This window comes from Chenopodium album, chromosome 7, assembly GCF_948465745.1.
Source record: "Chenopodium album chromosome 7, dcCheAlbu1.1, whole genome shotgun sequence".
Classification (NCBI taxonomy): Eukaryota; Viridiplantae; Streptophyta; class Magnoliopsida; order Caryophyllales; family Amaranthaceae; genus Chenopodium; species Chenopodium album.
This window is the reverse complement of record NC_137840.1, coordinates 8,472,690-8,486,175: the sequence shown is the minus strand read 5'-3', so window position 1 is coordinate 8,486,175 and position 13,486 is coordinate 8,472,690. Positions and strand designations below refer to the sequence as shown.

At 32.5% G+C, this 13,486-nt stretch overlaps 1 protein-coding gene across 1 annotated transcript; it reads left to right on the top strand.

Annotated features, from left to right (window-relative positions):
* Positions 1-334: 334 nt before the first annotated feature.
* On the top strand, positions 335-4,156 carry LOC145640878 (uncharacterized). The gene is made up of 4 exons (XM_081692110.1): positions 335-689; positions 874-978; positions 1,094-1,164; positions 3,653-4,156. Exons 1-4 carry the CDS (start codon positions 393-395, stop codon positions 3,975-3,977), a joined length of 798 nt encoding a protein of 265 aa, XP_081548236.1. The 5' UTR covers positions 335-392; the 3' UTR covers positions 3,978-4,156.
* The last annotated feature ends 9,330 nt before the right edge of the window (positions 4,157-13,486 follow it).

The window sequence follows — 13,486 nt, the reverse complement described above, 5'->3', positions numbered from 1 at the left end:
ATAAGCTCTCACTCTCTCTCCTGCCTCATAAAAAGCTTCCCACATACGCTTCCAATACCCACGCAACCACGTGTCCTTATTTGGAAGGCCGCCAATCCAATCGACCTGACAAATTCTTTTAGGGGTCAAAGTTATTATAGGGGTCTATGTTTTTTAATTTACCAACTTTCTAACTGACTAAGGTTTAACTAAGGGACTAAATTATTTAACCCAACAATGTTAAAAGTACATCAGAAAGTGCACTTGAGGTCCTAAACGGTGAAAAAAAAACTTAGGTCCAAAAGGTGAAAAAATGAAAAACTTAGACCCTACAATTGTACTTAACTAGTCTTAAACCCTTCTTCACCATTCCCAAATTCTAAATCCTCAAATTGGGTTTGAATTGAACAAAAATGCCTTCAGAAGACGCAAAACCATTGAAAAAGGAGCAGATTGAAGATGAAGAAGACGATGATGAAAAGCCTATTTCTGCTGTTCGCAATAAGAACAAAAAACCCAGTAATTCTCCTGCAACTGCGACTCTTAAGCAGAAACCTAAAGTGACGAAAAAAGAACAAGTTGATGATGATTCAAGCGATGATAATGCTCCTTTGAAGAAACCCACTAAACTAACCCCTAAATCTACCAAACCCAAAAAAGAGGAAGATGATTTTGTTGTTTCTAAGAAGGTTGTTGCTAAAGATGACAAGGTTTGTCTCTCCTCTTCAATTTCTTATCTGCATTTTCATTTTTTTTCTGGGTTTGTGATGATGTGAATTTTTTCTGTGTTTGTTTTTTAATTTCTGGGTTTGTTGTGATATTGATGTATTTTTCTGGGTTTGTTGAATTTTTTTTTTTTTTTTTTTTTTTTTTTTATTTTTTTCTGGTTTGTAGAAAAAAATAAAGAAGAAAATGGAGGAGGTGAAGAAGGTTGAAGTGAAGAAGAGAGAGAGAAAAGTGTATGAATTGCCTGGGCAAAAACGCGACCCTCCTGAAGAAGTATGTTTTATTTTTTACAATTTATTGAATTATTGTTTTTATTATTTAGAATGATTTTATAAAATATAATGGGAGCAATGTGTGATTAGTATGTGGTGATTTTGTTATTTTTCAGAGAGATCCTTTGAGGATATTTTATGAGACATTGTATCAGCAAATACCTACCAGTGAATTGGCTGCAATTTGGTGAGAATTTACTCATTTATATTGAAGGGATTTGTGTTTTGAATTGATAGTTGGAAATTGAATAGTTATGAATTCTTATCTATTCATATGAAATTTGAAAAGTAGGAAATTACATGAATGGAATGCACTTTTTCAATCTTGAACAAGTGTTACCTTGCTGATTAAATTATGGGTGCTCTTTGTTTGGAAAAAGTTGTGGCGAAAGATGATCATTTGAGAAAATGTTTAATGAGTTGCTGTGTCTTTGTCATGGGATTATCTATAGTGGAATGTTTCAAATTTACTCGAGGATGAATTGAATGGTGAATGAGCAAGGATACTCTTCAAAATTAGACAATGTAGTGATAGGGAAAATTTAGGCGGTCTTTTTACACGTAATTATCCTTGGCATCCTTGCATACTCTGCTTTTGCAGAACTTGGATTTTGTAATTTTAGAGTTTATGATATTTGTAAGGTTCTTGCCAGCGTCTCTAAGGTGACACCAATGTCTAGTTGGAAAAGCATTGTAATGGTTTCCATGCATTCAAACTTCAAGCTTGTTAAGTTTTTACTGTTCAATAGAATGATGGCTCTTAAGTTGTTCAGAATCAGATCTATCTTGTGGTATCTTGATATTGCTGAAGTTCCCCTTCTACATTTGTATTCTGACTCTCCTATTGGTCATCTGCTGTTATCTTGTTCAAATTTCAAATTGAATGAGGTTAACTAAATCCATGTTTTTTTAGTGTTCTGAACTTATGTTATTCTGCTTAATATATGGAATTAGCTCTTGTCCAGTGGGCTGTGCGTATTTTGGGTGATACATCTAATGATCAAATCTTCTGGTCAACACAGAATTTTTGTCATGGAGGATCATTTTTATTGAAAACTCCTGCTCATGTTGAGATGAGCTCTATATATATCCAATCATCTTGTTTTAATTCATTGGTACACACGAAGTTCAACTTTCTGGGTATCTGTTGATCATGTCTACACTTGATTTCCTCTATCTGCACCCTCTACCTTGGCACATAGACAAAGCATTAATCTTTTACTTCATATCCCTTTAATCACTCTATGGGTATATGTGTCTGCAACTTAATTTAAGTTATGAAAACATTGGAGTTGCTGTGGAACTGAAGCAAAAGTTTATGATTTCCTAATTTTGTGTAAATATCTCTGATTTTTCTAGATAAATTATCTTACAAAGGATTACAATTTCATTCTTTTGTGTGATCTTTATTACTTGTAGCTCATATTCATTATGCAAAATTTTGAGTTATTTTCTTTTTATAAATCCTATGTTCCACTGTGCAATCATGTCCTCTCTCTACCTAGGAGAGAACATTCACATCTCCTCTCATGCCAAAGCTCCAAGTCCCTGCATCTCCTTACTGCACTTCAGGGCTTTTAAACCATTTGTCAAAGATTTTGTTATGTGATACACAGATTTCATGAAACATGATGCTGGCTATACCGCTACCGCTATATTATATGCAAAGGTTCGTAGTCTGAAAAGACCAGTTATACACTTATAAGTAGGCTGTTTTTTAACCTGTTGGTTCACTTGTCTGTCATTGTTAGTAGTTGGTAACTTGGTATTTGTGCGTATTGTTCCACAAAAATGCAAAATTCATGGCTGAGCTAGCTGTTATGCAGAAGTTTATGTTAAAGGACAGTTATATAATTAAGATAGTGTAAAAGGTATTCAGGGATAATTCTTTTAAAACAAAACAAGAACCTAGTTTCATTATCTTTGAAAAACACTTAACCCTGTATCTATTAAACTCTCCTTCATTGCACAGTATTTGAGTCAAATTGCTAATTGATATAAGAAAAACTCTTCTCAAACACGCAGTTAAACTTTTGAGAGATTTCTGATTGCTGTCCCTAGATGCTGTTAGAATATAAGATGCATTGTAGATTCTTACCCTAGACTTGTAGGATTTAATGATGTCATGTAAATTGCTCCTGACATCATTATTTGTATTTGTTTAAACTTCTCAAGAATCACATAAGGGGACTGCGTTCTTTTGTAGTTCACTAAAGCTATAATTTATGTTCTTAGAGTACTTTGCCAACCATCTGTTGACTATTGAGTGTCGGCATTCAAGAACCCTTTCAATTCCTGTAAAGCATACGCTCTTTTATGGATATGATATACTTGTTGGTGTATATTGAAGCTTCTGAGGACCAAGGAATCCTTTAAAGTAATTTTTATGGATAAAACATTTAGTGATGTTAGTATTTGGAAATCGAAGGTAAGTTAGTCTCAACTTGCTAGGCTTTACAGAAACATCTGTCAGTCTTTTATAGCACCTTTCAAAGTCTTCACTTCTGTATAAGTCTGTAGTTGTTAGTATCTGTCAGTCTTTTATAAACATCTGGTTGTGTGTGATATTTTTTTTTTTAATGTTGAATAAGTCTGTAGTTGTATCCTTAGTTATATTTTCTATGATTGGAAGTAGCACCCTTTGAACGTTTCACCTTGGTGTATAAAATTTACAGGATGATGGAATCTGGTTTGCTTCCATTGAAGGATGCAATGCAAGTATATGAGAAGAAAATGAAGAAGAGTAAGAGCCAAAGAGTTACTTCACCATCAAAACCTACGAAGACAGTCAAAGAAACCAAATCTGTGACCGTTAAAAAGAAAGTAGTTTCTTCCACCCCGAATTCGTCGGACAAAAAGAAGAAAATTGCAACCACAACTGTGACAAAACATTCGAAGAAGCGCAAGGCTCCAAGCTCTGAAGAAGATCCAACTTCTGAGGAAGATTCAGAAGATGATTATGTTCTGTCAAAGAAGGTAAAAAAGGCTAGAGTCAATTAAGGAATGAAATCAGTGAAATTGTAGGGAATTCAAGTTGTGTAATGAATTTTAAAAATTAAAAATTTGATAGCTACCCAGGATTGTATTGATCTGTCCTGCAGTACATTGTACTGTATGATTTGTAACCAACATTCGATCTCATCAGTGAATGTGTTAAAGAGAAGCTCTGAAATTCCATTGGCCTGATTGTTTCAATTTATACTCCATAATATCTCGTTTTTGTATAATACGTAGTAGTACGCACTCACATAGTTTTGCTTTAGCCAAAAAAAAAAAAAAAAAAAAAAAAAAAACAAACAAACATAGCTGTATAAATCAAGTACAGATTATGAATGATCCTAATAAAACTAGAGTTAATTATTCAAAAATGTTAATAGTGTGACTTAGGGTGTGTTTGGCAAAATGTAGCTATGGAGGTAGTTGTTAGTTGTGTAGGTAGTTGTAAGCTTGTCATGCATGTCAACAAGATGTTAGCTGTGAAAATAGATAATTTAGGTATGAGTGTTCGGTAAATTAGCGGTTGATTAGCTATTACATATAAAAATCAATATTTTATTTTTATAAATTTTTAATGGATATCTCAAAAGCTACCTCTAACTTCAACCGCTAATGTTTTTAATTTTTCATAAAAGCTATCTCCACCACTAAAAGTTATCTTAAGAGCAAGTTTAGCCCCAAGTCTTAAAATTTGGATGTGACATCATTTTTGGTGATCCCCATTGAAAATGATGTCATCAAATTCTTGTTAAGACTCACTAAGACTTGCACATATTTATCACTTTATCCATAAGACTTAATGTAAGGAAAAAAAAAATAAAAAAGGATAATAAAAATAAAAGTGAGGTGGGAGTAGTGGGTCCCAATCTCAAGTCTTAAGTTGAGTCTTGAAATTTCAAGACTCAATTTGAGACTTGCTTGAGATTTTTGAAGAAAAATGGGAAAAGTCTTAAGCATAAGTCTTAAGACTCAAAATGATGCTCTTAGCCCCAAGTCTTAAGACTTGAGGTGACATGGGATAATAGTCATCCACAATAGAAGTAGCTAAAATCATCAACGGATAAGACCAAATACCCAACTCTAGAGTATTCTAGATAGTACATGGGATAATAGTCATCCACAATAGAAGTAGCTAAAATCATACACATTCACGACTAGCCTCATGAATTGCTAAAATCTCAGAATGATTGGAAGAAGTAGCTGCAATGGTCTGTTTCATGGAACGCCAAGAAATGGCAGTACCACCATATGTGAACACATATCCAGTTTGTGACCGACCATTATGAGGATCAGATAAATAACCTGCGTCTGCAAAACCAATCAAATTTTCTTTGGACAACTTTGGGAAAAATAAGCCCATATTCTTCGTACCTTGAAGGTAACGAAGTAAATGTTTAATCTCATTCCAATGCTTTCGGGTTGGACATGAACTAAACCTTGCTAATAAATAAATTGAAAATGATATGTCGGGTCGTGTATGACTTGCAAGGTACATTAGTGCTCCAATTGCACTAAGATACGGTAGTTCAGGACTAAAAATTTCTTCATCATTTTCTCGAGGTCGGAATGGATCTTTCTCTACTTCAAGTGATCTTACAACCATAGGGCTGGTCAATGGATGTGTTGTATCCATAGAAAATCTTTTAATAACCTTTTCCATGTATGTTGATTGGTGCCCAAGGATTCCATTCTCTAGATGCTCTATTTGTAACCCCAAGCAGAATTTTGTCTTTCCTAGATCTTTCATTTCGAACTCTCACTACTACAAAAAACCCATAATAAGTCGGACTTTTAGAGTCACCTGTACATAAGGTGCGACTTATAAACCTATCGAGTCGCCTCATATTTATTAGACGACTTGTTAAGTTGGGGTTAAAATCAACAAAGCACCTTACAAGTCGCCTAATATATATGAGGTGACTTGATAAGTTAACAAGTCGCCTCATATATGCATGCGACTTTATAATCCGACTTATTTGGTGGTTCAAATTAGATTTTCAAAGTACCCTGTACATAAGGTGTGACTCGAAACCCTGTCGAGTCGCCTTATAAATATTAGGCGACTCAATAGGTGAGTTTTCTTATCTACGACTCTTACCTAACGAGTCGCCTGCTATTTATAAGGCGATTCGATAGGTTAAAAAGTCGCACCTTATATACAGGTGACTTTAAAAATCTAATTTAAGCCACCTAATAAGTCGGGTTATAGAGTCACATGCATATATGGTGCGACTTGTAAACCTATCAAGTCACCTCATGTATATTAGGTGACTCATTAGGTGCTTTGTTGATTTTAACCCCAACATAACAAGTCGCCTAATAAGTATGAGGCGACTCGATATGTTTACAAGTCGCACCTTATATATAGGAGACTCTAAAAGTCCGACTTGTTAGGTGCTTTATTATATGACCACTACCTAATAAGTCGCCTAATACGTAAGACGCGACTCGATAGGTTAATTCTAAAAATGTATATAAAATAGATACAATATCATATATATATATATATATATATATATATATATATATATATATATATATATATATATATATATATATATATATATATATATATATATATATATATATATATATATATATATATATATATGAAAAGTAACTTTGGAATAATGGCAAGAACTTCAACCTTCCATGCAAAGAACCAGAGATCAAGCATGCTGAGTGTCATAAACACTGACATTATATGAGCTAATAAAAATAGTTGGAAAAAATGTTGATTTTTTACGTGTCGCCTCTTTCAACACAAGCGACACAATAGATTAACCTATGGAGTCGCCTCTTTCAACACAAGCGACACAATAGCTTAACAAATAGAGTCGCCTAACAACTAATAGGCGACTTATATAAAAGCTATCAAGTCGCCTCAGAGGCGACTCCTAAAGTTGGAAGCTATTGTGTCAGTGGCTGTGGAGTCGCCTTTAAAGCGACTTGTTAGGTCATTTACAGGCGACTCGATAGGGGTTTTTTGTAGTAGTGTCTTTCTTTAAATAATTGTCAGTCACTGAAATCTCTTTAGGAGTTCCAATGATATTCAAATCATCAACATACACTGCAATTATAACAAATCCTGATCCAAATTTCTTTATAAAAATACATGGGCTGATAGGATCATTCTTATAACCTTCTTTCAACAAATACTCACTTAGACGATTATAACACATACGCCCAGATTGTTTCAATCCATAAAAAAATCAATTTAATACAGAAATGTTCTCGAGAACTAGATTTTGCTGCTTCTGGAAACTTGAATCCTTCTAGGAGCTTCATGTAAATGTCATTATCCAGTGGGCCATGAACCTTTTTCTATGAGATTTTAATTCTGCTTCAATTGCTTCTTTCCATTTTGGCCAATCATTTCTTTGTCTACATTCTTCAATGGATTTTGGTTCATGATCCTCATTATTATCCATAACATCTAATGCTACATGGCATGCAAAAACATCATCGACGTCGATTTGATTTCGGTTCCATGTAATTCCATACATGATATAATTTATTGAAATTTCTTCATTATCATGAACCTGAATTTCTTCTTGTATCATGTTTAAAGTATCTTCTGGAGATCCTTCGGAAATTATTTCTTCAATTTGACCATCATCAATCAATGCTCCTTTTCTTTTCCGAGGATTCTTATCTTTGGAACCTATTGGTCTTCCACGTTTCTGACGTGGTTTAGACTCATTAGCAAATTTATTTTGTCCTTCCGGGACATCTATTTTACATGGAGCATTTACAGCTGGAATATGTGACTTGGTCACTCTTTTTGGGTCAGCAAACGAGTCTAGCAATTGATTTGCTAAACTTTGTAAATGAATTATCTTTTGAACTTCCAGCTCACATTGTTAAGTTCGAGGATCAAGATGGGATAATGATAATTCATTCCATTTAATTTCCTTTTACAGCTCTCTTTTTTCTCCCCCTAATGTTGGGAAAAGTGACTCGTTAAAATGACAATTTGCAAAACGAGCCGTAAATAAATCCCCTGTTGTAGGCTCAAGATATTTACTTATTAACGGGGATTCAAACCCAACATATATCCCCAACATCTTAGAGCGGTGTGGTGGAGCTATTGGAACATAAACCACACATCCAAAAATTCTTAAATGGGAAATATTTGGTTTCTGACCATAAACCAATTGTAATGGGAGAACTTGTGATAACTTGTTCGCCTAATGCGAATTAGTGCTGCTGCATGTAATATAGCATGTCCCCAAGTAGAAATTGGGATATTGGATTTCATAAGCAATGGTCTAGCAATTAACTGAATACGTTTAATTAATGACTCTGCAAGACCGTTTTGTGTATGAACATGAGCTACAGGATGTTCAACATTTATCCCAATGGACATGAAATAATCATTGAAAGCTTGAGATGTAAATTCACCAGCATTATCAAGCCGAATAGTCTTAATGGGAGTATCTGGAAAATGTGCCCGTAACTTAATCAATTGGGCAAGTAATCTCGCAAACGCCAGGTTACGAGTTGATAACAAAGACACCTGTGACCATCTAGTTGATGCATCATTTAAAACCATAAAGTATCTAAATGATCCACATGGGGGATGTATTGGCCCACAAATATCTCCTTGTATACGTTCCAGAAAACTAATTGATTCAAAATTAATTTTAGCTGGTGATGGACAAATAATCAACTTGCCTTCTAAGCAAGCAGCACATGAAAAATTATTATGAAGAATCTGCTGGCTCTTCAAAGAATGTCCACATGAATTCGTAATTATTTTTCGCATCATTATTGAACCGGGATGACCTAACCGGTCATGCCAAACAACAAAATTATCAGTAAACTTCTGGTTTACTATAGCATGAGCTTCAATAGCATTGATTTTTGTGTAGTACAAACCACTGGAGAATGTAGGCAGTTTCTCCAAAAACATGTTTTGAGCCTTGAGTTATACTTGTGATTTGAAGGAATTCGTTATTTTCTTCATTGATTGTCTCAATATGATAACCATTGTTGCGAATATCCTTAAAACTTAATAAATTTTTTTGAGACAATGGGGAGTATAAAGCATCAATTATTTTAATTTCAGTTCCCCAAGGCAATTTTATAGTGGCTCTTCCGAAGCCCTCAATGATATTTGTACTACCCAATATGGTGCTCACATTAGTACTTTTCATCATCAAATGAGTGAAATATTTTTTATTTTTAAGTATTGTATGAGTAGTTGCACTGTTAGCAAGACATAATTCTTCAACATTCACAGCAAATTGAACTTGAGTAATATCCATGTTCTTCATGAAATAAAATACATGTCAAAATATTAAGCATAAAAATAAAGATGATAAAATACATAAATCAATAAAAACACTCAAATAGTTCATAAATTTATAAAGCAAAAGTCCTTATTACAACGAAAGAAATAAACTTAAGTAAACATAGGTCTAATACTTAAAACTGACACAAAACAATATAATATTAATTATTCCCTTCTGGGGCAGTGAAGAAATCAGCAACTTCTAAATGAGTTGTATTGCCAAAATCAAAATTATTCCCTTCCGGGGAAGTAAGGAAATTAGCAACATCGAAATGATTTGCATTGCCAAAATCAAAATCACCTTCACCATCTTCAAGAACAAGGTTTGCCTCAATTTTCTTTCCTTTCTTCAATGATTCTTGGTAAAGTTCAATAAGATGCTTTGGAGTTCTACAAACCCGAAACCAATGACCTTTTTCCTCCACAACGGTAACATATATTGGTATCACTTTTCTCTTTATCATCCCTACGTTCCCACTTCTGGTGGGAATGTGAGTTTGTGAAATGACCTCCACGACCTCTACCATATCCACGTCCACGACCCCGGCCACGCCATTGGCCACGACCGTGACCTCTACCTCGACCACTACTGATGGAATGGTCTCTGTTTTTAGTTTCTTTCCCGTTATGGGTTGTCACATTCGCTTCAGGCAATGGAGTAGAGATAGTAGGACGTGATTCATGATTTTTCATTAACAGCTCGTGTAATACCCCTTATTTTCATACGTATTTTCCTAATGAATTAATTATTATTTTCTAAAAAGGGTATTTTAGTAATTCAACTTACTATTTAAATCTTGGAGCCAAAATGATATTTGAATTTTAGCGCCAAAAGTATTTTGAAAACTAATCATTATTTTGGATAAGATTTATTATCCATTTATCCTATTTTAAAAATCGGATTATTTATATATTTCGGATATTTTAATTAAGGCAAAAGCTATATTTTATTATTAGTTTAATAATTCCAAAAATCCCATTTATTTGACTAATAAATTTCGGATTTTCCTATGTGAAAATATGATTTTATTAGTTAAATTATTTGGTGAATATTTGGAATTTTATTATTTAATTATTTATTACAATCAATATTATTTACACAATTATTTTTAATTCCTTAAAACTAGCAAAATAATTTCCTAAATACTAAATAGGAGGGCCGAAAATATGAGCTTAGGAAAGCTAAAAAATTTCGGCCATCCCATGTAGATTTTGGGAAAAATATTTTGGTAATTTGTATTTTTAATTATCTCCTTAAAATCTCCTATTTTCTTTAATTCTAATTCTCCATCTTTTTAATATCCAATCATTATATTTTCTTGCCATTCATTCTTCTTAATTATTCCCCAAGTAATTTCAATTTCCTTAATATTTTTCATGACATACATACCTTCCATATTCAATTATACACAATCTCTTCAATATCAAAACTTTCCTTAAATCTTTATTCACTTCTCCAAGTAATCCCCTAAACCCTACTTACCATAATTCTTCCTACATTTTCCTACCATAATTCTTGCATGAGCTGGCCTATAAATATTCCTTCATAACTCTCATATTCTTCACACCAATTCTCTTCTTTTCTTCTCCTCAATTTTACACAAATTATCCCGTTTATCTTTGAATCCAATTTTCGAGCACTTCTGCTCAGTTTTGGGGTATTTACGTTTTACAGAAAATTGTTTCTCTCAAAAAATCCTTGAGGTTAGGCTCAGGAATCACCCAATTAGGAGTTATAACGAAGGAGTTATAGCCTCTGCAAGTTCTGCCTACTTTTTCCAACGAAAATCCAATTCTTCTTTCTCCTTGGTTTCTTATCTTTCTTCTCTTTTCTCTTATTCAATTATTATTATTATTATGAGAGATTAATATAAAATTATTACGAGTAGTTTTAATTATATAAAATCATATTTTAATAATGTTCATGTTGAATTAATTTAAGAGGTTCATGTACATATAGTTGGGAGGGTTTAATTTAATTATTTGTGATTATTTATTAACCTTATATTGATTAAGATTATATTTATTTGTAGGGTGTTTTTGATCAAGTTACTTGAGAGTTCTTTTGAAGTGTTGTTGGCTAAGCGAAGATCAAGGTACGTTAGGTGGCTAGATACCTTGAAAGTGATCGATTTGAATGAACATGTTTCAATGATTTATGTTGCTTGAATTAAATTGACTTGAATTATAGTTTATGAAATAAAAGTATGTTTAAAAGATTGGTTTTGATTATTGATTTTTATAACATGTTTTGATCAATTAATTTATTATTCATGTTAAAAAATGATTGATTTTGAAAGCAAGTTGGATTTATTAAAAGGAGTTTGGATTGTTTTCATTAAAGGTTGAATTATTGGATTTAAAAGAGGATTTATTGAATCATTGATTTATTATTATGCTTTATAAGCATGTTAGTAATCCCACTATGCGGATTTGGTTTTATTGATAAGGCCTTGGACTTTGTACGACCGGGTCTTTCCTCAAGAATAGCCTTGTAATATAAGGAGACTAGTTTGGGGGGTGTGCACACTTGGGAGAGGAATTGGTTTAATTGGTTTTATTGGTTTATTATGAGGAATTGGTTTTAATATGAGGAAATGGTTTTAAATAATTGGCATTGGTTTTATTGGTTATTGGAATATTGAGAATTGATTTTTAAACCATGAGTTTGGAATTATTGGAAATTGGTTTTAAAAGCATGTTTGCAAATAAATTGAGTTTAATTATCTTGCACTTACCGTACTTAGCGTACACTACTACAAAAAAGGCCAAAGAGACCCGTTGAAAAAGGCCAAAGAGACTGCTTTAGAGGCGGTCTCTAGCTCAGTGGTCTCTTTGGCTAAGAGACCGCTTGTAAAGAGGCGGTCTTAAGTTGCTATACCAGAGACCTATTATCTAACAAAAACGGTCTCTTTGGGTGGTTGATATTTTGAAATTGTAGAAGCATAAGAGACCGTTTTTGTCAGAAAAGCGGTCTCTTGTATACCAAACTAAGACCGCTTTTTTTACTTAGGCGGTCTCTCTTTTTGAAATAACTAAGACCACTTTCTTAGTTAGGCGGTCTCTCTTTTTTTTAAAAAGAATTTACAGTGTTTGTGTATAAACCATGCATGTATGATAACCGGTCTCAAAATGGGTAATTTTTTAAAAATTTTTTTTTCTTTCGAATAATCAAATTTTTAAACCCTACCTACTGCATTAAATTTTTGCGCCAAATGATTCTTGTATAAATCTTCTTTTTTTTTTTTTTTTTTTTTTTTTTTTTTTTTTTTTAATCCAACCTGCAATCACCAAAAATAATCCTGTATATATATCCTGCTCAATATTATTAAATTGCACCAAAAATAATCCTTGAACCTGCTAATATATTATATACAAATAGCATTCAAAAAAATATATATATATAGGGGGAGACTCTCGTGAGAATTTTTCTTATGTGAGAATTTTTCTTATGTGAGAACACTCTTTATGTTCTAAATTTTTACTTGTATGTTCTAAATTTTAAATCTGATGTTCTAAACTTTTCCTTAGGTGTTCTAAATTAAATCAAATGTTCTAATTTAGTATTCACATGTTCTAAATCATAAATTAGTTAAGTTTAATATCATAAATTTTAAATAGCTCGTTCCAAAATTTTAACTTATATGTTCTAAATTTTAAAATGTGTGTTCTAAGATTTTTAATTATATGTTCCAGATTTTAAAGCGTATGTTCTATATTTTTACTCGTATGCTCTAAATTTTTTACTCACACTTTCTATATTCTATATTTGTTTGTTCTAAATTTTTATTCACATGTTCATAATCTTAAATCAAATGTTCTAAATTTTACTCATATGTTTAAAATTTCATAAAGCAGATTTTATAAATTTTTAATCACTTGTTCTAATTCTTAAATCAAATGTTCTAAACATATTACTCACTTAGATGTTCTAAATTATTACTCAGATGTTCTAAATTTTAATTTCAGACGCATGTTCTAAATTTTTACTCGTATGTTCTAAACTTTTACTCACATGTTCTAAATTTAAAATCAGTTCTCATATAAGTATGAATTCTCACATATGAACCTATTCTCACTGGATCCCTCCCCTATATATATATATATATCCAACACAGTACTAATATATGTACACGGTAATAGCTAATTGCCAATGTATCAAAATACAAAATGTAGAGATTTTTCAAGTATCAAGACTAACAGTAATCATGTTGTA

Coding starts and splice junctions, on each gene's coding strand:
- LOC145640878 (XM_081692110.1), top strand. CDS start 393: ATGCCTTCAGAAGACGCAAAACCATTGAAAAAGGAGCAGATTGAAGAT. Junction 690..873: donor TTGTTGCTAAAGATGACAAG/GTTTGTCTCTCC, acceptor TCTGGTTTGTAG/AAAAAAATAAAGAAGAAAAT. Junction 1,165..3,652: donor AGTGAATTGGCTGCAATTTG/GTGAGAATTTAC, acceptor TAAAATTTACAG/GATGATGGAATCTGGTTTGC.